General features: G+C 40.5%; 2 protein-coding genes across 2 annotated transcripts; one reads left to right on the top strand and one right to left on the bottom strand.

Moving 5' to 3' along the window:
• The first annotated feature begins 4,028 nt into the window (after nt 1-4,028).
• Smp_069770 (putative nadh-ubiquinone oxidoreductase 24 kD subunit) lies at nt 4,029-17,980 on the top strand. The gene is made up of 8 exons (XM_018797641.1): nt 4,029-4,131; nt 4,164-4,229; nt 4,267-4,417; nt 4,458-4,557; nt 5,988-6,091; nt 15,062-15,171; nt 16,451-16,527; nt 17,787-17,980. Exons 1-8 carry the CDS (start codon nt 4,096-4,098, stop codon nt 17,887-17,889), a joined length of 747 nt encoding a protein of 248 aa, XP_018652663.1. The 5' UTR covers nt 4,029-4,095; the 3' UTR covers nt 17,890-17,980.
• Nucleotides 17,981-19,458: 1,478 nt separating this feature from the next.
• Nucleotides 19,459-24,378, bottom strand: Smp_069760 (hypothetical protein). Its single transcript, XM_018797640.1, has 5 exons — nt 24,248-24,378; nt 24,126-24,200; nt 23,818-24,093; nt 22,146-22,381; nt 19,459-19,759 (listed from the first exon to the last, which is right to left on the bottom strand). The coding sequence occupies exons 1-5, from the start codon at nt 24,320-24,322 to the stop codon at nt 19,540-19,542; spliced, it is 882 nt and encodes a 293-aa protein (XP_018652662.1). The 5' UTR covers nt 24,323-24,378; the 3' UTR covers nt 19,459-19,539.
• Between the last annotated feature and the right edge of the window lie 1,403 nt (nt 24,379-25,781).

The following is a 25,781-nucleotide window of genomic DNA, read 5'->3' as shown; positions in this document are numbered from 1 at the left end:
GACGTGCTGATCGACTTCCTCAGTAAACTTGGGTCCCTCAGGGAAGAGTCCTTGAATGAAACAGTGGTTCTTAAAAAACCTTTAGGGGGTTGGACCCACGTTAACAGGAGTAAAAAGGGCCAAGCGTCACCACCAAAGCTGAACATCCCAAGTACTGTGCGGAAATCAATTGGTGACTTGACAGCACAATCTACCCCCAAAACTGTCCGCACGGCCATTACCGAGCCTAGGAATCGAGAACGCGCTTCGACATCCAAACAACAAGGTACCGAACCTAAACGCCCTGGAAAACCTGGGAAATCAATTACGGTTCTTGACGACTCTGTCATAATCGTGAACCTTATTGACAACCCTGACCTTCCTCTCAGTATACAGGACAAAAATTATAGGATGCTCTGGGGAGAATTGAACAAGAGGCTTGAACTCCCTAGGATGTAGCCTTTGACGGTCACACGGCTTACTCAGGAAAAGGACTCTAACCACCAAAACCACCCGAGTCTGCTTCGTGTTACACTTAAGAATGCTTCCGACGTAGAGGACGTCCTGCTAGTGAGTCACTTACTGAAATCCGATGGGAACGTAAGAATACTGCCCGGCATACCGTTTTCTGAACGGGATCTCGTCTGGAACATCCCTAAGGAATCTCGCGAGGCGTTTTTCCGCGGAAGAAATATCATTGTGCAAGGTGTACCGGAAAATATGGACCCAACTGAAGCAAACTCTGATATTCGGGAATGGAAATTCATTAAGCATTCCTTAAAACTCAAGAACATATTGACCCAACAAGTAATGCGACTAGCCAAGAAAGACGGAAACTCTAGACCCCGGCTATTGAAGATAATCTTCCCCTCCTCCCATATGGCGGCTAAAACGTCGGTTGCCAACTGGCATCCATATGCATCCGGATAGGCCACACGACAGCAGGATCAAGCACAAACGCAAGCTGGGGCTGATGTTTACACTTGGGGACTGTCTTGATCATAAAAAAACGTGTAAAGAACAGGGACTACCAACTCGGTAAACATTGTATAGGTAGGCTACCTGTCCACTCGCGCAAGGCTCATATATACACACAGGAAGAAGCCCACACGTTCCAAATGGAGAGCATAAACTGCTTATACATGAACTCCGCGAGTTTGACAAACGAAATGGATGAGCTACGTGAACTTAGCAACGCTAGTGATGCTCACCTGATAGGAATATCCGAAACTTGAATGTCGTCTCAATTTACGGACCAGGAGTTAGCAATACCTGAATGTCTTTTTTTCCGCAACGACAGGAAAATTGGAATGGGGGGCGGGGTAGCATTATACATACAGTCATGCCTTGAGACGCACCAACTTCACAACCAAGAGTTTCTCAATCTTGATGAATCGGTGTGGTGCTCAGTAAGATTGTCTACCACCTCGAGGTGTCTAGTTGCGGTCATCTACAGGAAGCCCCCTGACGACATCGAGTATGATGATCGTTTGTTGGAAGGATAAACCCGCCCTACGCATCTTGGATTCTCTTATATCCTGATTCTAGGGGACTTCAATCATCCTAGAATCAACTTCGCTGAACATACCTACATTGGAGGTGACAACTCTACTGAAGCTCTGTTCTTTAACCTCATCGATGATCTGGGATTATTCGAAAATGTGAAGTCGGCAACTCGTTGGAGAAACAGTCAGACGCCGTCACGCTTAGACTGGGTATTCCCAAATGAGGAATTCCTAGTCGACGACCTCTCAATCCTGGCTCCCCTGGGGAAAAGTGATCACGCTGTCCTATCATTCGGTTTTGTCAGCAAAACGGAGCTAAGATATCCCACTAACAACAGGCAGTGGAATTTCAAACGGTTGAATGTGTTAGCTTTACAGGACTATCTACAACAGGTGGATTGGGATGTTCACCCTCAACTTGAAGTGGATGCTCATCGGAATTTCCTACTGCACACGATCTTATGTGCTACTGAGCATTCAGTTCCTCAAATGGTCCCAAAAATCTACAAACAACCTATAATAATCAAGAAGCGCATTCTTCGTTTGCTAAGCTGCAAAAGGCATTGTTTGGCCGAATATACACGAACTGACAATAACGGCGCGTACAGGCAATACAGACATATAAGGAACATATGCACAAAGGCAATAAGAGAAGACAGGCTTCAGTACCAGACCAAGGTTATCGATAAATTCGTCTCCAATCCGAAAAGCTTATTCCGTTACGCAGCTTCTCTTCGACAAGGCAAAAGTGAAGTTTCTTAACTGCTAGGTCCTAATGGTCCGACCAATAACAACGGTGATGCCACTAATCTTTTGGCTGAACAATACTCTCAGACATTTCAACCGCCCCACACCAACTATACTGACGAAAACTTCACCTGTACCTGCACAGGACCTTCCGAAGTGGACCTGAGCGCTGACCTGGTGCTCCGTAAACTGCAGCACATAAGAAAAGACACTTCTCCCGGTCCGGATATGGTTCATTCTGCTATATTGAGGGAAGCAACTTCAATCCTGGCATCACCACTTAGCTTGATGTTTTCACACTCGCTAAGCCGAGGCCAACTGCCGGAAATTTGGAAGCTGGCTCACATCACACCAATTTTCAAAGGAGGTCGATCCAGTGAACTTTCAAGCTACCGACCAGTGGTCCTTCTCTCCATACCTTCTAAAATTATGGAATCTTTAATATACAACGGTATATAAGAATACTAATTATCCTTAAAGTTCTCACCTCAACATCATGCTTTCAGAAAGGGTCATTTTTGTATGACCAACCTGCTGACTGCGGTGGATAGATGGCAACCATCCTTGATCAAAAGGGAAAGGTTGACGTCATTTACCTCTATTTCTCAAAAGCTTTTGATAGGGTCAACCACATATGTCTTATCAATAAGCTTAGACGATTGGGTATCAAACCCCCTCTGATTGACTGGCTCACTTCATATCTAGAAAACCGACATTTTAAGGTCAGGGTTAACTTCACTCTCTCTCAGGCTATGGAATGTCCCGGTGGGGTCCCCCAGGACCCAATACTAGGACCTCTTCTCTTCTTTATTTACATTAACGATCTTCCTCAACAAGTTTCATCCGACTTATTGCTTTTTGCTGATGATGTGAAAATTTAGAGAGAGATACGTTACCATAAGGATATACTAGCACTTCAATGGAATCTGAATCAACTTCAAAGTTGGGCAGACGACAACGGACTTACCTTCAACACTTCAAAGTGCAAAGTAGTCCATCTGCGACTTGTTGCAGACTATAGTTACAACTTACGTAACTCCTCTCTAGAAGTTTCCCAAGTCGAAAAAGATTTAGGAGTGTTGGTGCCCTACGGCCTGAAGTCGTATGCTAACTGTGACAAAAACGCCTTTCAAGCAAACCTTGCACTGGTAACACTGAAGCTCACTTTTGGCCAGTTTGATGGTAGAACTTTCCACATAATCCTCAACAGTTTTATTCGCCCCCATTTAAAGTACGGAAACATAGTATTTCCTCCCTCCCTCCAAAAGGATAAGGACACTCTGGAACGTATCCAACGTCGAGCTACGAAATCAGTTCGGGGACTCAAATTCAAACCTTATGAAGAGCGCCTCAAATCACTTAACCTTTACCCGTTAGAGTACAGGCGTCTTAGAGGTGACCTTCTTATGACTTACAGTATCCTTAACACTTCTGGTCATCTCCTTAAATATCTTCTTATGCTTAGTCACAATACTAACCTAAGAAGTAACACCCAGAAACTGGAGACCCAACATAGCAGAACACAACTTCTACTCCGTAAGAGTTGTCAAATGCTGGAATTCGCTGCCGACTGAGCTAGTCCAAGCGACTTCCCAGGAGTCCTTTAAGAGGAAACTTGACTTATTCTTAAGGACTAAGGATAACATATTATTTTGATTTACCGAATTCCTTTTTTCCTCTATTATCGTTAATATACCTAGGTTCTTGCCTGTAGGTATTGGTGATCCACTCTTACTAGACACGGAAGCCCGTTAAGCGAAAGCTTCTTCTATTCCGTCCTCAACCATTTGAACCATTTGTAGATCAGAAGGTTAAGAGACCATTCAAAGTGTACGCTATCTCTTAACACTAACAAGGTCGGATTATGGCCTTACGTACTTTCGGCTCCGTATCACTCAAGGTAATTAGTTCTAACCTGTCTTATTATCACAGTTATTGTGTAGATCAGATGGGAGTCTTTTTAGAAACTTTGGACGTCAATCATCACACCTATTTGTAGTGAGTTGTACTTTACTTTTGTGTATTCCGATTTTAGCACAGAGAAACCCGTGAAAACAATTCTAATACACCCTTCGAATTTTCTGCAGAAAACAAAAAGAGACTGGATGTGATAATATCAAACTATCCGCCTGCTCACAAGGCTGCTGCTATAATTCCTGCTTTGGATTTAGCTCAGAGACAACACGGTATGTATGAACGAATAGAATTATTAGCAACTTTATTTAGGATGGTTGCCAATATCCGCTATGAACAAAGTGGCAGAGATTCTTAATGTCCCTCAAATGAGAGTTTATGAAGTTGCCACATTCTATACCATGTTTAACAGGTTAGCAATGGGATCAAATATTATTCGGAAATATTTTGTAATCGTATCGTGGACTCAAATCAAAGTCTTTTAGATTTGTTCCAATAATTCTGCTTTGACTATGTGAAAGTGAAATACTACCCACACCCCAACCTGTAACATTTTGAAGATATACTTTCCTATATATCTTACACTTTATTTCCTGCCCACGCTGTATATAATAAGTCAATGCAATTTATTTATTATATTTATTTAAACACATATATATTGGTACAAAAGGGCACCAGGTACATATGCGCCACACTATTTGTGTGTGTGGGCTGTGATACTGCCCGGGTGCTCAAACCGAAGCAGGTGGTTTTCTTAGGGGGCCACACCCCGAGCCTTTGACCAAAAGGTCTGATCCACAAGGCAATGGAGCATCGTGAGGAGATGCAGTCCCATGGTAGCCGTTGACCAATGACAGGTTCGTCCGCCATTCGTTCCATCAGGATACTGGAGCCCATGTGCACCATTGGTCTGGAATCAGGGTTTTCCAACTCCCCTAGGTGGACCCTCCGTGTCCACCAACCCGGTTAAAGCGCCGGACATTCGCTTTTCGTCCTCTCACTTTTGTGAACAACACCCCCGCCACGAGAAGGCAGTGAGTAGGACTTCCCTGGCAGAGGCTATATATTCGCTGGCCATGTGAGAGCATTTGGAGAGGGAGAGTAGACTCTCCCCACTCTCGGCCGTACCAGGGCATTTGGGGGCTTACCAGGGCATTTGGGGGCAACCAGGGCATTTGGGGGCAGAACAATAACGGGGCGGACTTGCATGCATATAGCAAACAATTCTCTTTGAACCTAGCACACAACAATATTGTCATGCACTGTCCCATCGCCCTTGGCAGATCAGGCAACCCGAAAGTCACGAGAACACCATCAGGGCATACGACAGGCTAGGTACCCCGACATACGACAGGTTAGGTACAATGCAATTACACCGTGTTTAAATCTCCAAACACTAGAAGGAAGTCTGTAAGAATATGTAACCCGATAGTCAACATAATAAAGCCACAACTACACCCCTTCCGCAAATACTATTTGACGCTTTAAAATCAATTCTCATTATTTTGTTTGTTCCCGATTCTATCAGTGTCAAAATATTCATTTATTACTTCGTCTAGGAACATCAGTTTATTTGTATTGCTCGGTAATTTAACGTGCTTTTTTGTAGCAATATGATATGATACCTACTTACTACTGCTTATACTGTTACTAATTCTACAACTTTGATGTGTCATTATTTCACCTCGCTGTACTGATATGGCGTAGAAACCTAAATCAATGCAGATATGTGCCAGATTCTAGGGTTTTTGCAACTGATTGGTCTAAACTCAAAATGAACGTGTTGCACACTAAGTAATATAGTTTAGAAATGTGTTGATGAACTTTTTTCCTCATTTCCAGGGAACCAGTCGGAAAGTATCACATTCAAATATGTACCACAACCCCGTGTATGTTAGGAGGTGTAGGGTCAGAAGTTATTCTAAACGCACTCAAGAAAAACCTTGGTATGTCATCATTATATTTCATAACATTTTCCTATGAATTCTTTAATATATCGTTCCTGCCAATAATGGTATGTAAATTATGCTTAAGATTGTTGTCCATTTCTTGAAAAATCAGCTCATTTCGAATGCTGTATCTTTTGATGTTAATCAGTCAGTCAGTCAGTTACAACATAGAACCAGGCACATATATGCATCGGTCCAAGTTGCCATACCTCGTTAGCACAACAAGATGAACACCGGACTCATAGAAGTAGTTAATTTAGTGGTGGTAGTACATAAAGAAAGATTGTATATAAGGTTATAGTATAGGAAGAAAGAACGTTATGAAGCAATTTTAATCTCAAGATTTAAGGGAAGATAAAGAGTGTATACACCTACTCCATTGTGATTGATTCTGAGCCATGTCACCAAGAGTCTCCAACGATTGGTTACGATAGTCACGCGGACCCCAACCAGGTAGTCTGCATCTGCCAACATGGCTCAGGCTAGAAGTTAGTGACTTCAAACACTGATGCCATGTTTTGGTTTGGCCGCCCCTAATTCTCTTCCAACCATCCCCTACACTAGTCAGCATAGCGCGTCGTGGTAATCGGTGTTCAGGCATACGTAACACGTGGCCCAACCATCTCAGTCGATGAAGATTCATGACCTCGTCAAGTGATTTACCATCATTCCCTAATACCCTGCGTCTAACCTCACTATTACTTACCCGGTGATCCCAGCAGATGCGAGCAATATTTCTAAGGCATCTGTGGTCAAATACTAGTAACCTACGAGTATCTACTCTTAATGGCCATGTTTCACAGCCGTAAAGTAGAACAGAGCGAACTGCTGCGCAGTATACTCGTCCCTTAATTGATAGATGGATGTCTCGTCTTCGCCATAGGTGACGTAAGTTGGCAAAAGCCAAACCAGCTTTTTGAATCCGTGCTGAGATTTCGTCAGACACCAACCCATTAGGGCTGATCAGACTTCCAAGATAAGTGAAGTTGTCGACGCGTTCGACTACTTCACTCCCTATCCTTAGTTCAGGTGTTGACGCAGGCCAGTCCTGGAGTAACAATTTACATTTGGATGGAGAGAAACGCATCCCAAACATCCTGGCATTATTACTCAGTTCTAACAGAAGACTGCATTTTGTCAGCGTCTTCACCAAACAGGACTATGTCATCTGCTTGTTCTAAGTCAATAAGTGAACCTCCTGGTAGGAGATCAATTCCTGAAAATTCAGTCGACGAGAGTTTTATTTCCAGCAACAGGTCTATAATGAAGTTAAACAGAAATGGGGATAGTGGACAGCCTTGACGGACACCACTTGAGGTTGTAAAATCATATGACAGTTCGCCATAAGCTCTCACTCGACTGGTAGTGTTCGAGTAAAGAGCCTTCACAAGGTTTATGTACTTCTCAGGTACACCTTTCAATGACAGACACTGCCACAGAACCTCTCGGTCTACAGAGTCAAATGCTGCTTTCAAGTCAAGAAAAACTATCATTATCGGACGCCGATAAGCGTGTCTGTGTTCTAAAACTTGACGAATGGTGAATATGTGGTCGATACAGCCACGACCAGGTCTGAAGCCAGCCTGATTTTCTCGTGTTTGCAGTTCACGAGTCTTAGTTAGGCGCCCGATAATTATTGAGGCTAGTATTTTAGATACTATGTTAGTCAGACTAATCCCTCTATGATTATCACAGGATGATTTTGACCCCTTCTTATATATTGGGACAATCAGAGATTGTGACCAGTCAGATGGGATTACGTCCGTCTCCCAGATTTTAGCCAGAATCAGTCAGTCAGTCAGTTACAACGTAGAACTTCGTACGTACGTACATCAGTTCGAGTTGCCATACCACATTAGCACAGAGATGAAGTTGTCAATTCAAATCCCATATTGGTAGAAGTAGTAATAGTATAAGTATTATGTGAAAGATAAGGGTTTGAAGATGTTATTGAAGGAGTATAATACAGTGAAATAAATTTGGAAAGAGAAAAAGGATACGGACATGAAGAATTCAGAAGATTAAAATTTGGTAGAACACAAAGAGTGTATGCACCTTCGCCATTGCAAACGATTTTGAGCCATGTCATTTAAGGTCTCTAACCATCGGTTGCTATCATCTGGCGAATCCCAACCAGGTAGTCTACACCTACCAACACGGCCCAGTCCACTTGTCAACGACTTCATGGATTTATGCCATGTTTTGGTCTGGCCGCCCCTAGCTTTCTTCCAACCTACTCCTACACCATAAAACATTGCACGTCGGGGCAGTCGGTGGTTGGGCATACGTGACACGTGTCCCAGCCATCTCAACTGATGAAGTTTCACTACTTCATCAATCGATTTGCCATCCTTACCTAGTACCCGTTTCCTAACAACTACATTACTTACCCGGTGGTCCCAGGATATACGAGCAATGAGTCGAAGACACCTATGATCGAATACTAGTAGCCTACGAATATCCTCTACTCTTATCGGCCATGTTTCACTGCCATAAAGTAGGACGGAACGAACTGCTGCACAGTAAACCCGTCCTTTTGTTGCTAGATGGATATCTCGCCTACGCCATAAATGATGCAAGTTGGCGAAAGCTAGACGAGCCTTCTGTATCCGTGCTGAGATTTCGTCACACACCAGACCACAAGGGCTGATGAGACTCCCAAGATAAGTGAGGTGGTCGACACGCTCAACTACTTCACTCCCTATCATTAGTTCAGGTGTCGCTGCAACCCAATCCTAAAGTAACATTTTGCACTTCGAGGGAGAGAATCGCATCCCGAACATGCCTGCATTGTTGCTTATAGTGGTCAGAAGACTCTGCATTTTGTCAGCGTCTTCACCGAATAAAACTATGTCGTCGGCGTATTCTAAGTCAACAAGTGAATCTCCCGGTAAAAGTTCAACTCCAGGAGATTGAGATGATGAAAGTGATATCTCTAAAAGCATGTCAACGACAAAGTTAAACAAGAATGGAGAGAGTGGACAGCCCTGACGAACACCACTTGAGGTAACCAATTCTAATTACAGTTCGCCATAGGCTCTAACTCGACCAGTTGTGTTCGAGTAGAGAGCCTTTATGAGGTTAATGTACTTCTTTGGTACTCCTTTCACTGACAAACACTGCCATAGAACCTCACGATCAACGGAGTCAAATGCCGCCTTAAGGTCAAGAAATACTACTATTGTGGGACGTCTGAATGTATGTCTATGTTCTAGGACCTGACGTAGAGTGAATATCTGGTCTATGCAACCACGTCCAGGTCGAAAACCAGCCTGGTTTTCTCTAGTCTGCTCTTCACGAGCTTTGGTTAGGCGCCTAAGTATTATTGAAGCTAATATTTTAGACACTATATTAGTCAAACTGATTCCTCTGTGATTGTCACAGGAGAACTTTTGTCCTTTTTTATAGACTGGCACAATCAGTGATTGGGACCAGTCAGGTGGAATTACGTCCAGTTCCCAGATTCTACCTAAGACCTCAGTCAATCTCGTTGCTAGTACTGGACCACCATCCTTAAAAATCTCAGGGGTCAACCTGTCATGGCCTGCGGCTCTCCCTCGCTTCAGATTTCCTATAGCTTTTTCAACCTCGTAGAGAGTTGGAGGACTTACCTCAATTTGCCATTCAGGACGACTGGAGATCGTTGGTTACTGAAGTGTGGCTGAAGGCCAGTTGAACTGATCCCTAAAGTGTTCTGCCCATCGATCCAATCTCCTGGATTGAGAATGAATGATATGCCCATTTTTGTCTGAGATAGTTTCGCTAATAGTTGGGTTCCTAATACCGGTTTCTTTAATAAGTCTGAATAGCTGTCTGCTGTTACCTAATGCCACTGCCTTTTCCATCTCTCTTGCTTTCGCTACCCACCACTGTTCACGATCATTGCGTAGGCTTCTTATTAGCCTTCTCTTAAGCTGACTCCGCTCTTCGTTATGTTCAGAGCCAGGTAGGATGAGTTCTCGAGCATCTATCAGTGTGGTAGATGCTGCCGAGATCCATTGTTTCTCCCTGACCTTATGGCTTACCTTACTAACGGATATCACTGCTGTTTCCACAGCTTTACGGATGTCATTCCACGCTGCTTCGGGGTGGGCATAACTTACATGTCTGTCTAACTGTTTTTCCAGTTGTTCCTGAAATATATTCTTAGCTTGCTTATCACTAAGTAGAACCCTTAGAGGCTTCCCTGCAGTGTCTTTCCTACATCCAGTAAGACGCAGACAGATACGTGCTCGCACTAGAGCATGATCTGAGTCTAAACATGTGCTCCAGAATGAGCGACAGTCTTCTGTTGAGCCCCTCCATCGGTGGCTGATAGCGATGTGATCTAATTGGGTCCAACGTTGGGACGAATTTGGGGGTGCTTTTCCTTATGCTTAAAGTTAGTATTCGCAAGAAATAGGCGGTTATCCGAGCACAGCTGCAACAGACGGTCGCCATTATCTGTCCTTTTAGCCACGACACCATAAGATCCACCCAGGTGTCTTTCCCTTTCATTTAGTTTACCTACTTGAGCATTAAAGTCACCAGCCACTATTACTACATCAGAACGCCTAGCTTTTCGGAGAAGGTCAGAAAGTTTCCTGTAAAACTCATCTTTTACATCATCTGAGCTGCAGTCAGTGGGAGAGTAGGCAGAGACAACGAAGAGGCAACGATGAGTGTCCCTATGTTTCCTAGTCCTTACTGATCCGTTTAGTCGGACAGCGCATAGACGACTGTCTACTGGGATCCAGTCTAAAAGAGCTAGTTCTGCCCTAGGACTTAATGCTATACCTACTCCAGCGAGGCCACGGGAAGCAGCATCAGGGCTTTCAGATACACGAAGCGTGTATTGAGATGGTTCTTTATTTTGATTAAGTGAGGTCAAATGAATGACACTACTCGGATCTTGTATGCGCGTTTCGGAGATGCAGCACACATCGATGGTGTAAGATTCTAGAGTCCTAGCTAAGGAAGCCTGTTGTCCTATTTGGCACAATGTTCGGACATTAAAAGTCCCTACATGTAGTTTAGAGCGTGGTTTCAGGAGACCAGGAATAATGTTCCGTGTACTTGAATCGTTTGCCCTAGCGGTGCGAGGTGATAAAATGACGTGGGAAGGGTTAGTCGTGGAGATAAGAGAGTTATTAGGAGTAGGAAGGAATTGAAAGTGACCAACTTGGTCTCGTGTGCTGTTACGGGTATGAGGGCTAATATCACTTCCCGGCTGCCCACACCGTGGAAGGGTATTTCTTGAGGGACCTGAAAAGGAAGTCGGATTAGTGTTGGTCTTAACGACCTGGGAGCGTGACCGCAGTGCCCAAAGAACAACTGCTTGAGGTCGGTCACGCACGGCCTTTTTGTGGGGGATTTTTGACGTGTTAGCTCCGTTCTTCAAAGGACCTTACCGCCGGAGACGGAAATCCGTGGGATAAGGCGAGGTGTGCATTTTTAGGGTCGACCTTTTCTAACCCCACCCCTCCTTGTGGGAAGGCAGCATCGCTGTCATGCTGGTTGTCTGAAGGAAACACCTTACTGCTGTCACACCTCTATACGGTCGGCAGTACGACTTCGCCTTCGGACCTTGGGTTTGCTGCTTTTAGTCTTACCGCTCTTCAACCGACCTGTCTGGCATGGTAGGACCTCGAGGAACGATTGTTCCAGCCAGTATAGCTCGATTGCTTCATCACGAAAGGCAAGCCCGACCACCACGTCAAGGTAGCAGCAACGGTCGGGAAAAATATTAGTCAAAATATTAGTCAACCTAATCGCTAAAATTGGACCACCATATTTAAAGACCTCTGGAGCCAATCCATCTGGACCAGCTGCTCTTCCTCGTTTCAGATTACTTATAGCCTTTTGAACTTCAAGTAGGGTCGGGGGGCCTACTTCAATGTTCCATTCCGGTTTTCTGGGAATAATGGGTAGTTGTGCAGTAGCTGAAGGCCAGCTAAACTGCTCCTTAAAGTGTTCCGCCCATCATTCTAAACGTTTGGGTTGAGAGCAGATAAGGGTTCCGTCTTTTTCCGAGATTGTCTCACACTTGACTTCTTAATTCCGGTTTCTTGTATTAGTCTGAATAGTTGCCTGGTGTTGCCTACAGCCGCTGCCTTTTCCATCTCTTTTGCTTTCGTTGCCCACCACTGCTCACGATCGTTCCTTAGACTTTTAGTTAACCTAGATCTAATTTGTTTACGCTCTTCGTCGTGTTCAGAGCCTGATGGGATGAGTTTACGCGAATCCATCAGTGAAATAGACTTAGAGGAAATCCACTGGTTTTTTGGAGCCCTATGGTTTAAATAACTAATAGATGTTACTGCTGTTTCCACAGCTGTTCGTGTGTCTTTCCAAGAAGCATCTGGGTCAGTCTCGTTTACAGAACTGCCTAGATGTGAACTCAGTTGTTTCTGGAATTCGCATTTGGCTTTCTCGTCCTCCAGTTCAATCCTAATGGGTCTTCTTAGTGTAATTTTCCTGCGTCCATTGAGGTGCAGACAAATGCGCGCTCGTATTAAAGCGTTATCAGAGTCTAAACAAGTATTCCAATACGAGCGACAATCTTCTATTGGGCCTCTCCAACGATGACTGATGACAATGTGGTCTATTTGAGTCTATCGTTGGTTTGGTGCAGGTGGTCGCCATGTTAGACGATGTCTCTCCTTATGCTTAAAATTAGTGCTTGCTAAAAATAAACGATTGTCTGAGCATAGTTGCAACAGACGATCGCCATTATCGGTTCGTTGAGCCGGAATACTAAAACACCCACCTAAATGTCTTTCTGTTTTATTTAAGCTGCCTACCTGGGCATTAAAGTCACCCGCTACGACTACTATGTCTGAGTGCCTAGCTTTCTGAAGAAGCTCAGGGAGCTTTCTGTAAAAGTCATCTTTCACTTCATCATGGCTACAGTCAGTGGGAGCGTAGGCAGAAACGACGAAAAGGCAACGACGTGTGTCCCTATCCTTCCGAGTTCTTATGGAGCCATTTAGCCGGACAGCACACAGGCGACTGTTAACGGGGATCCATTCTAGTAGTGCCTGTTCTGCCCTTGTACTTAATGCTATGCCTACATCTGCAAGTCCACGAGAACTAGCCAACGGGTCGCCAGATACACGGAGGGTGTATTTCGTTGGCTGTCCATTTTGGCGAGGTGAGGTCAAGTGAATGACCACACTAGGATCCTGTATGCGTGTTTCGGAGACACAGCATACATCAATGGTACGAGATTTTAGGGTTTTAGCTAAGGAGGCCTGTTGACCGATTTGGCATAGGGTACGTACGTTGAAGGCTCCAATGTGTAGTTTGGAGCAAGGTTTTAGTAGACCTGGGACAGCGTTTCGCGCACTAGAATCGTTGGCCATGGTGACACTTAAGGAGGAAACCGGAAGAGGAAGTTTAGTGTTGAAAGTCAAGGTAGAAGGAATAGTAGGAATTGAAGAAGCTGATTGATTATGAATACAGTGGTCTTGAGTGCTGTTGGAGGTATGAGGGCAGTTATCACTTCCCGGTTGCCCACGCCGTGGAAGGGTTCTTCTAGAGGTACCTGAAAAGGAAATTGGGTTAGAAGTGGTCCTAATGACCTGAGAGCGTGACCACAGTGCCCAAGGGACAACTGCTTGAGGCCGGTCACGCACGACCTTTTTGTGGGTGATTTTTGTGTTAGCTCCGTTCTTCAAAGGACCTTACCGCCGGAGACGGAAATCCGTGGGATAAGGCGAGGTGTGCATTTTTAGGGTCGACCTTTTCTAACCCCACCCCTCCTTGTGGGAAGGCAGCATCGCTGTCATGCTGGTTGTCTGAAGGAAACACCTTACTGCTGTCACACCTCTATACGGTCGGCAGTACGACTTCGCCTTCGGACCTTGGGTTTGCTGCTTTTAGTCTTACCGCTCTTCAACCGACCTGTCTGGCATGGTAGGACCTCGAGGAACGATTGTTCCAGCCAGTATAGCTCGATTGCTTCATCACGAAAGGCAAGCCCGACCACCACGTCAAGGTAGCAGCAACGGTCAGGTTTGATGTTAATAGTTAAACAAGTATAGGAATCCTAATAACATACTGCCCCCGAATGCCCTGGTACGGCCGAGAGTGGGGAGAGTCTGCTCTCCCTCTCCAAATGCTCTCATATGGCCACGCGAATATATAGCCTCTGCCAGGGAAGTCCTACTCACTGCCTTCTCGTGGCGGGGGTGTTGTTCACAAAAGTGAGAGGACGAAAAGCGAATGTCCGGCGCTTTAACCGGGTTGGTGGATGTGGAGGATCCACCTAGGGGAGTTGGAAAACCCTGATTCCAAACCAATGGTGCACATGGGCTCCAGTATCCTGAAGGAACGAATGGCATATGAACCTGTCATTGGTCACCGGCTATCATGGGACTGCATCTCCTTACGATGCTCCACTGCCTTGTGGACTAGACCTTTAGGTCAAAGGCTTCGGGTGTGGCCTCCTAAGGAAACCACGTGCTTCAGTCTGGGCACCTGGGCAGTATCACAGCCCTCACACAAATCGAATGAGATTTGTGAGGCGCATTTTTATCTGGTGCTTCCTTGGACCGATATTTATGTGTTTAAATAATAAATACTATACCGTCAAAATTTGAAGGTAGGCTGTTTATAGACCATTTGTTCTTTGGTAAATGGGTAGTGTCATTTTTTTAGGATTGTTTATAATGTTGCGGATTACTGAACCATTGACTTACACAGACAGTTGTGTGGTTACTCTCTTTTAATCTTTTAATTCCAGTTTAACATTTGTACTGGACTCCCACCGTGAATTGTAATATCGACAACAGGAATCAATATTTGATTTACCTAATCTAGGTATTTTTCTAAAATGATTTTGTTTAATAAACCAACAGTATGTGCACATTGCAGTCAAGCCTGTAATAAGCAAGTTAGTTTTTGAAAGAAAAACCGGGTCGCTTTTAAATTATAGTGATTTTTACTTTTACACCTAAGCTTATATTTCTTTTCTCGGTTTTATAGGTATTGAACCGGGTCAGACTACGCCTGATAAAATGTTTACACTGACAGAAGTGGAATGCCTTGGAGCTTGTGTAAATGCGCCCATGATGCAAATTAATGACGATTATTATGTAGGTTTTTGAGGTCTTTTTTTTCAAGGCAGATGTTTACAACATTTAAAGCTATTGCTAAGGAAGAAAATACTTAGGTATAATTCATCTGCGAGATCTCGCCATGGCTTCCTTTAAAAACCCAGTTTTTTACATAACGGAGTTAAATTTTTGTAGCGTCAGTTGAGTCAAAAATACTGAATCGTTAACCTCTAGAATATATGAACTTGAATAACTAATGTCAATAAATTATAGTTAACACTAGTTGTGTCGAGCATATTACTTTTTAGTCTAAGCTTTTCGGTTTCTAAGTGAAACTATGATAAAAACGTATCATTTTTTGTGTAGAGTTGTGTTGTTTTCACTCTAAATGGTGAATCATGTAAACTTTTGTATATTGTCATTTTGTGTAGATAACTTAACAATGTTGGATAGTTTAATGATTCATTAGTTTCGGTTAAATTACTTAAGAACGGAACTTCAGTCCTTAGCTAACGTCATTTGGTTTATGAAAAACTACCAATCAGTACGTGAGCCCCAACTAATTACGAGTCATTAGTCTATGTTGTAAGGGTATGTTCGCTAGCGAATCCCATATCGTTATCAAGATGCCTGGAGATTCTATCATCATTCAGAAAGTGTCGATTATTACTTCTTCCTCTCATTTCAAAAAACTCAAGTTGAAAATTTTTACCGTTGCTGCAGTTGCTTAAGTGTTGTTTTGCAAATAAGCGTCACGCCATTCCATTTCTAGCTTCCATTAATAACATTCACTGGCAATTATCTTGGGGTATTGACTCAAGGAGTTCACAGTGCTGGTAAAATGCAATCAATTCAATGTATTAAATGTATGAAAAATATTATCGTCGGCTTAATCTAGCATAATATTGCATTTCTTTAAGATACCATATTTCACAACTCCAGAGGGAAAGAAGCCGACTAAAAATGAAACTAGTAGTAGACACAATGTTGTGCTGATTTCACTGTTAAAAATTCTTTTATTAACACAAAACCGTAAGTTCACATGGTTGACAACAGTTGAGAGTTCTATTCATACATAAAATTTGATTTTCAATTGTTCAAGGTACTTTTGAGGAAATATTAATCTTGGTTTGGTGCTTGTCAAACCATTAGCAAGACTTTGAGAACACCAGTGATCCCATAAAGGTCTGAACACTTGCTATTCATTGACAAAGTCAGTCTACTAATTTATGAGATAATCCTTTTTTTGTATGATTTCAAAATTATTTAAGATGGACGTCTAATTGCAACCCACTCTCTTTTATACATTATCTTGTAGGAGGACTTAACAGCAGAGGATACGATTCGTATTCTTGAAGAAATAAAAGCCGGGAAAAAGCCAAAACCTGGTCCACAGTAAGTTTTAAATTATATCTTACGGGCGTTTATTACTTAGTCACTACTTCGATTTTCTTTCTGAGAATTACTGACTTCTCTCATATGCGTCACACTACCAAAGTCGTGTTGGATTTTTAATCCTTTATTGATTTCCTCAGTTTCGAGAAACTAGGGCCACTGAAGTAATGAGGAAATCGCACTTTTCACCTACTCTTCTGGTTAGCTCGTAACGTGAAATAGAGACAAGTGATGTGTTAGCTTAGTCGAATAAGTGAGACGATTTTCTAAACCTTATTCAAGGCTATAAGTCTGTGAGGTAACGTTTGTTCCAGTAAATGTCAGAGAAATTACGAACCTTCCTGAAGTGAGTTTGTAGGTAAGTCTTACTGACGACTTACACGACATATAATATCACTTCTGACTATTGCTGAGTTCCCGATCGTATTTTATTGCTCTAGTGTGTGTAATTCATGAAATATTATCCGCAATATGATTTTTTATCCCTAATGCAAAGATACACAAGTATTTGTCATCTGATTATGATAAGGTATCCCGAACAGTATTAACTTCAAATACGTTGTTCGTAACGTACAACGCAGCTCAATTAAGTCTTTACTCACACTTCTCAACTGATTGAGGCCAATCGAGAAATATTTGTCGATTAGAAACATTTTAACAGATGATTCAGGTAGTTTTATTGATTTAAATAAATTTATGAATTCGGTACCTGAATTAATTTACCGACCGATTGGGAACTAGAATACAACAAAAGTCGTTAACTCATCAACCAATAAAAACCCTTTCGTAACATCGAGATATTTCTTTGTCGCTTGCGTACAATTATGAAGGTGCTGAATCATCTTCGAGAATTACTCAACACTCTAAAAAATATCTAAATTATACCTGTCTTGCTATTTTGATTTCAGGACTTAAAATATGTGTAAAAAACTTATTATTCAACTCTATATTCGTTTCAAAATGCTAGTGAAGTTGGTTTCTGTATAAATCAAATTATTGTTCTGTTCTTTCTTTATTGATCATCTAATTGACCTAATTGGGAAGTAGTCGACATTAAAATGAGATCTAATTGATTCTTTTTTGAATGCGTCGATATACGTCCATTCCTATACATGACAGGTTTATATTGAAGCTAGAGTCTTAAAGTGTATGATAATTTTAATATTCGCAGATTAGCCTGAAATAAACGGTTTGACTATCAAGCTTAAATTTATAATTAAATAGATACTTGAGTTTTCTCTTACTTATATGCATTTTAGAAGCGGACAAGGTGGACGTTTTGCATCCGAACCGAAAGGTGGTTTGACATCACTGAATACAGAACCTAAAAGTCCTGGATTTAAAGTTCGTTCAGATCTATGACCTCTGTAGTTCATTATTAATCGAGTTTTTATCAGTATACATAGTGAAGTTTTTCTTTCTTTGCCTAATAAATTGCTAACTTTAAAATTCATTTCATTTTTTATCATCTGGGTACTAAGTTCAGGAAAACCATTCTGTCCATACATTTCATATGGTCAGCTGTTAGTAACATGGAAATTAGTGACAAATATTTACTATTTCAAGTTGACATACCTCGTACCAGCACAGGATATCAAGATGAATATCAAGTATAGCTAAGGGATTATCTGGAGTGCTGTTGAAAGCATTGCAAAACTAAACATGATTTAGAATGGACGATTGCGATGTGTAAAAGAAAATCAATAAGATGGATGCTTGTAGCTCACTGACACTGAGTTCTAGCTATGTGATTTCAAATCACAAGCCGCAGGTTGACGAATAGCCCGTGTAATCCAATCAGAAAATCTGTGCTTCTTGGCACTGCTTATACTGGGAGTCCATAATTTAAAGAACGTATTTGTGTTACGATTCGGCCACCCTTGGTCATCTATCTTACGTTCGCTAACGGAACACGTTAGAGTAGCTGTGCATTCGCAACATATGCCTCGATCACCCAAGTCGATTTACTATTCCTACCTAAAATAATGTCTGATCCCAGCATTACTCACCATAAACAAACAATGCTATGAAGGGATTGATGGTCAAGAATTGTAGGATGTTTTCTGCTTATGGCTTTTGTATACATACAACTTAGACCGCTTATCGTTTCAAGTTTCCAAATACTGTTTTCCGCAATTCCGGTAACCCAAGTTACTAACTTGTTTTACTTTACCTACGCCTGTTATCCCCAATGGAGCACAGGCTGCCGACCACCATTCTCCAACCCACTCTGTCTAGACCTTCCTTTGTAGTTCTATCCAATTGTTCATTCTCATATCTGTGTTCCATTTCTCGGCGTAATGTGTTGTTCGGTCTTCCTCTTCTTTGGCTTTGACGATTCCAAGCGAGGGCTTGCCTTGTGACGCAGTTGGGTGCTTTCCTTAATGTGTGGCTTATCCACTTCCAGTGTTTCTTCCTCCGCTGGAATCTGGCTAACCAGGTAACCTAAGTTAAGGATCTTAAATCAGCAGTCACTAACACAGTAAGTCAATTTAATTGCTCATTGGCTTTTAATTTGATATATGGGATATAAAAGTTATAGCTTGCAACTTTTAGTGAATATGAGACTAAAAGAGCTATGAATCAATCCACGTATTCTTAGGAAGTATAATCAGTAGTTAAAGAGTTCGAATTTCAAGAGTCATGGGTTCAAACCCTATTCCATTTACTCTGGTTTAGGCAACCGGGTGGTACTACTAGTCCCAACCCTCAATACTAAAAGTGTAGCTCAAAGCCAAGTACACAAATCTGTAATTGGTGAGTTGTAAAAATGCTCATCGTAATATAAACCAGATGTAAGTATCCAGTCATTTATTATTGTCGCAGACTATGGTAATCAAGAGTTGGGGTTGGGATCTTGGCACAGAAAGTCTCAGTAATCCATGAAATCAAACGACAATTGACATATGTAGATCTATTACAGAAAATTTTAAGTTATACAAAGTTTGTATTTCTAAATACAGTAGCTAGCATAAATGTAAAACATATGAAACAGGAAATATTGTACTAAATTCACCAAAATAGTGATTTTTCCAGGAAATCTGATAGCCAACTAATAGGACCTTTAGAAGAATCTGATTTGATTGGAGCATCCATTAATTTCGGAGCAGCTCTTGTTTCATCAACCTCGAAGAGATCAGCATCATCTTCTAAATAAGGTGGGATTTCAGTATTTCGCAAGTTTTGCCTATATTTTGAACCGCTGAATGAACTGTGTCTGCATAAGGATTGTCTAGAATCAATAAATATAACATAAAATCAAACACTGACTTCTATGGAAAATGGAAGATAAAAACGTAGTTAAAAAGGTCTTTTAGGCGTATTCTAGGTAGACACTAAGGAAAAATCATCTGCATACGAGCACTAATTAAAATATATATTAAACTTAACATGGAATTATATGTATTGTAGCGTCTAGTACTATGTCAAGCCCATATGAGTGATCCTAGCTTCCAGACAGACCAATTTAGTTATTCATTTTGACCTTGTCAGCTATCCGCTTACTAACCTTCACTGTTTTTATACGAGCATACGCTTACCCTAGTCATCAAATGTCTAGCTTACTTTTGTTTGACCACAAACATTGAGTCACGTTTCTTCAAATGGAGTTGACACATTTGCCTTTTCCTGTCCGCTTCGTGTCCCTGACTGTCTGTCTGGATCGACGGGTGTATGAAATATACATATCCAAAATTCATTATTGTATAACTTATTTTATTCTGTTATTAACTAACACAAATTAAGTCGATAAATATATACGAGAGTTGGTGGCATGTATATTTTGTTGACATCATCGTTCGATCAAATTGGACTCAGATCCATGTACCACAAAGGTAATCTACACTTTGATATCTCCTCTCTACGAATGCCATGGTAAAAGAGAAGAGTCCGCCCTCTCTCGAAATGCTCTTATACAGCCGTACATTTGCAGCAGAAACCAAGGTGATCCTACTCACTACTTTCTCTTGACAGTGGTGTTATTTGCGATAGTATTTGGTGTTTGAACAGGGTTGGTGGATGCAAAGAATGCACATAAAGAAGTAAATAAAAATTGATTTCAAAACAATGCTGCATATGTGCCCCAGGATTCCGAAAATAAACTTAATTTATTTTTACTGGCTAACATGGTACAAGATCTCCTTTCCTTGTTCCACTGCCTTGTTGTAGATTACACTTCTAGGTAAAAGGCTTAGAGAGTGACTCTCTTAGAGAACTATATGCTTTCGTTTAGGCATTCGAGAAGTATCCCAGCGCACACATTTTTGTACCCAGTTGAACCAAATCTTATATAAATTAAATACATAAAATGATATCTCTCACAAACTATTTTTTTCCTCTATAAATTGAATTTGTATCATAATGTAAAGTATTTATAATTACTCCTTACTGGTAAACTGGGTTACTTTATGTATGGTATATGTAGAATCATATTTACAATTTTGTGTGTGAAAAATTTAAAATACATGAAATGAATTCATTTTATCCTTTAATTTTGTTACCGCTTTACAAAATATTTATCAGTGAAAATGTTAACAAAAATCTTTAGTAGTAATGTAGGCGTTCATTATCGGACAAACCTTTAAAATAGATGGAGTTGCTTTTAGATTACTTCTGGAAGGAGCTAGACCACTGAGGTTTTTATGCTTTAGTAACTATTCGTGAAGATAACTAATTCGTTTCTATGGGCTTTAACATATTATTTAAGAATGGTTGGTCAACGTACAAAAAGACAAGTCTTCAGAAAGTTACTTATTGATCAACGATATACTGAATTGAGGAATAAATATTTCATTCACACTAAGTCAATATGCAGTTATTAAAGGGTTACTCTTTCTGTAACCTGTATAAACTGAAGGATATCGAAATGATTGGTAGAAGTTCGAAATTAACATCGTCGGATGTCGACTGAACGGTTTAGAGATACGCATTCATGAGACCGAAGGTCTTGATTTTGAGTCTCGCGTGCGGGATGGTGGATGGGCAGTGCTTAGGAATACTATATTAAGACGGAACGGCCATTTAGTGCTCCCAGATTTCCGATGGGGATCTAAGATAGATGCATGATTCCAAGTAAATAACTAAGATGAATTCAAAAAGTTGACGCTAAAACTGGTTTACTATATTGCACAAATAGCTGAACTTTTCCACATCTTAATACATGATAGATGAAATGCAACACAGATATTTCGCTTTGTTATTGTTTATACTGGTTATCAACGTAGCTTATAACTAAATATACATGATGTAATCAACAAAAGTACATTGACGTATGGTCACTTATAAAGATGGTGCTGATGCGATTATGAAACTTAATGATCAAATGTTCGTAGTTGCATATAAAAACAAAGGAAAATCCATGCTATTGGCAACAAGACTTATATATAACGTTTAAAATGGGTACATCAGTTATAAATGGAGGACCTATTATGACTTTATTTTTCTGGAGACAGCTTACAGCTAGTAGTATGACATTTAATAGGATTAGGTGAAAATTTATTTGTGGTTTGTGTAGCTAGGTTACATTATTAATCTGCATACGGTAACACATTTCGTTTCGTAAACGTAATGGATATTAAAATAAATGTGTTTGTAAAAGTTTGGGTAAAAATTTCACTTACGCTCTGTGTTTTTTCTTGACTATCTGGGCTGTGATTGTAGGACGGGTCAAATCTGTTTGACACGTGTCATTTGACTGACCCGAGTTGTTTTTAACTGAAGATACTGCATGTATAAGGCATTCGGGGTCTAACGAAGGTACCGTGCAAACAATAACACGATGTTTTTGAAACTGGAATGTTATACTGACTACGCCGCGAATTTTCAAGAGCTTTGCACATACTATTTCAATATCATCCTATTAAATAAGATTTGAGGATCACGTAAGAAATTTAAACAGAACAGGCATAAAACGTGCACTTCAGTTTATTCACAAAACTCTTACTCTCCACGTATAACCATCTGAGATTAAAAAGTGTATGAAAAACAATGATCCACTTTGATTTCTTGTAGTATTTTTGAAATAAGGATAACTAGACAAAACTACAAAATGTGGTTAGCAAAAAAAAAACTTGACATATGACTGAAATATGCAGAGAATCTATATAGCTTTTAAGGCCTTGAATTTCAGGTCAACATTTTGTTTAGATGCTCTTTTATTGAGATATCTAAAACAAAACACCAATTTGTTAGTTTACTCTGCTTTAAATTGTACATATATATACACCCTAATTTTCAAGAACATATGTGGACACATAAGTCTGTTCTTCTAAGGTATAGTAACAATATCTACCTGCTAAGGGTTTTAAGTCAAGTCTGCTTGTTAAGACTAACTCATGATAATTACCTCATAACATCCCACTCATCTGCTTCACATTTTTTATGATTGTGATGGCGAACAAATACGAACAAGAAAGTTGAAAAAATCATACTGGACAAACTTGATAAAGAGATGAAGCATTTAAATGTAGGATTATATGAAGTGTAGGGGACAAAATTTAGAGAAACGCTGAAAGAGCGGAAATAACAATCACTTGTTACCAAGCCTATGAAAAACGAATCCTTTATGCAATTTCGATTGATTTTGGGACAAACATGGATTTGTACTACTGATTATAATTAGCTTGTTGATTCTAACCAACAACTATGTGCTTCTATGAACATAAAACCAGTAAAACTACTGAATGACATTATTCTTCGAATTTTGTTACATTGTCTCTTTCCAATGCTTGAGGTCGTGATCAAATAACGCGAATATCCGTCTTCTAGGTATTGGATAAGGGGTTTGAATTACAGTGGTACAACAGGCAACTAATTTCACATAATTGTGTCCCAGTGCAAAATACAGAAGGAAATGGCCAATTACTGAGTTATGCTAACGCTTTTTTAATGCATTTCGGAGCTACCCAGACACACACCGGGGCAAACAGAAGCCTATAATTCGGAATTTATTCCCTTTTGAAGTCTGGAAATACTAGATAGTATACTTATTAACAGAAGCCTTTCAACTGGCTTTAATAAGACAGTTTGCAACGAAAAGCTACTCAGAAGGTACAAGAATTTACGACCCTACTCAAAGTTAAATAAATAAATATCATTTGGGGAGTTATTTTAAGAACACAATTTATTCACGAAGGGTATATGGTACAGGAGTCCTGCACACCAATGCTGTGTACTTATAAGCGTTTAACTGTTATGCTCTGTTTATTCTAGACGATGGCGATAAATTAGAAAGACCTAGCATACAAATATGGTGAGTAAAGGACCTGAGGTTACGTATTCATGGAAAGTTACCTCGTCTGTTATTCCTCTGAGTTGTAAAACTACATTCTTTGGTCTGAACGTACGGTGTGATTTTTCTGGATTGGTTTTTATGGGTCTGGGAGGACCTTGTCTATTGGAGCAGTTAAGCAAAGCTAAAAGTTCCTCAGCGCTCCTAGAAATGGACTGAGCAGCTACGCTACCACCAGATTCAGTGGATTTTATTAGTTCATTTAGCTGTTCATTTAATCCCAATAATGATTGCAAAGTATCGTTGCCACCTGGTCGGCCAGATATAATTTTCAACGTCTAAAATTAGAATTTTGAAGTTTTAAATATACTTCCAACACTGATGAAACAATTGTGTTATTTTTGTTCGAAAGTAGTAAGACAAGTCCATGTAGTGTAGTTTTGTCCTAAAATGAAGGCAATTGGTTTATAAAAGAAGAACCCAGAAACCTACATTTATTAAGGCAACGTACTTAGAATCGTCCTCAGCTAACTTTTTCACCTCTTCTAATGCTTCTATACCACACATTAACAGTGGTTTGGGCTACTACCAATTCTTTAGATTGCAGAAACAGAAAACCATGTATATGACCTTAAATATTGCCCAAGGCCTTGAAGGGTACGATATCCAATATCTCTTTTATGAGATTGCATAAACAGATTGATTTCTACGAGATAGCTTATGTTATTTCGGTACGGTTCTAGGTATTTGTTAATGTCCGATGAATGATAGTCTAACGACTCGACTATATTAGTTCCTGTCAAATAGGTAGTTATTTGTAGATTTGTGTATCTTGTAGTTTGTGTCAGGACACTAGGGATCCTGAATAAAATTAAGTACCAAATTACCAAGCGGAAGGTCGGATGGTTGCAATACAAAAAATGGCAAAGTTAAAATTAGAGTGCTAAGAGAAGACGGTTGTTTCAGAAATAACAAAGTTAATTAATTCATTATGTGTAAGATGTGGTTGAAAGAATAAGAATGGAAATGAAAATTACAATAAAAGACATAGGAAGTGGTTACTGATATGCGTTAATGTTGACGGTGGTAATTTATGGGACATGCGTCAGACGCAGTTAGTCCAAGTGGGATATGGCAACCCATGAATGAGAACATGTCTATCAAGTTGTGGTGCTTATATGAACCAATGATTTCTTTGCATTGTTGACTGTTTTGACTTTGAATTCCAAATACAGTACATTCGTTTGTGGTCATCTAATACTTCTTGCTTAAATTGCTTTATTGCTGGGATTACTAGTTTATACTATAATTCAAATACTTCAAATTATCACACAAGTCTCCCTTAAACCTATACTCTGATGGGACTGTGCTCGCTTCTGTTGGGAAAAACAGGTGCAGCGAAAATTTGGATTCATCGTAAACTTCGTATTTTCTCACCTTTTATGGCCATCCTGGAAACGAAAAACAGGATACGTGGGTGCATATCGAATTACTCTTGTACGTGCGTTAAAACACAAAACGGGCGAAAAAAGCAAAATAGGCTTAAACACGTGTGTTTTGTAAACATGCAATAGCATATAAGCGATTTCTGCAGAATTATTTTATTGGTTTTTGTTGGGATGTTCCTGCAAATTTCTTGCAATCGACATGACAAGCTCATGAAACATTAAGGAGTATTTCATTTAATCATAGTTTGATTAGAAATTTTTGTTAGAAACATAGCGAAAATGAAAAGTCACATGTAGAGATTCTGATTGGCTGATTAATACACTGCTACTATGTTTAGCAGTATTCTAGAATTTTCAGCAAAACTCAAGGACTTTTAAAATACTATAAAAACCCTATATTTTCTGTACATAAACGAACCTTGGAGTAAAGTGCTTCCCTCATATTTTGTGCCATTTCTCTCGTGTTCAAGTCGTTGTGATCCGAATATAGCGTTCAACCAACAAGAAGTATCGGTTTTTTAAAAAGTGAAGATATGCACAAATAAGAGAACTTATTTGCAGCAACAAAAGGTTTCTTC

The sequence above is a fragment of the Schistosoma mansoni genome, chromosome 5, assembly GCF_000237925.1.
Source record: "Schistosoma mansoni strain Puerto Rico chromosome 5, complete genome".
Lineage (NCBI taxonomy): Eukaryota > Metazoa > Platyhelminthes > Trematoda > Strigeidida > Schistosomatidae > Schistosoma > Schistosoma mansoni.
Note: the sequence above shows the minus strand (reverse complement) of the source record. Positions and strands in the feature narration are given on the sequence as shown.

What these genes read in the sequence shown, in the direction of transcription:
- Smp_069770 (XM_018797641.1), top strand. Translation starts at nt 4,096, where the DNA reads ATGGCCTTACGTACTTTCGGCTCCGTATCACTCAAG. An exon ending in AATCATCACACCTATTTGTA is followed by an intron (nt 4,230 to 4,266) that starts GTGAGTTGTACT and finishes TTCCGATTTTAG; the next exon opens with CACAGAGAAACCCGTGAAAA. An exon ending in TTCTATACCATGTTTAACAG is followed by an intron (nt 4,558 to 5,987) that starts GTTAGCAATGGG and finishes CCTCATTTCCAG; the next exon opens with GGAACCAGTCGGAAAGTATC.
- Smp_069760 (XM_018797640.1), bottom strand. Translation starts at nt 24,322, where the DNA reads ATGTGTGGTATAGAAGCATTAGAAGAGGTGAAAAAGTTAGCTGAGGAC. An exon ending in TCAGAGGAATAACAGACGAG is followed by an intron (nt 22,382 to 23,817) that starts GTAACTTTCCAT and finishes CTTATTTAATAG; the next exon opens with GATGATATTGAAATAGTATG. An exon ending in GTCAAGAAAAAACACAGAGC is followed by an intron (nt 19,760 to 22,145) that starts GTAAGTGAAATT and finishes TATTGATTCTAG; the next exon opens with ACAATCCTTATGCAGACACA.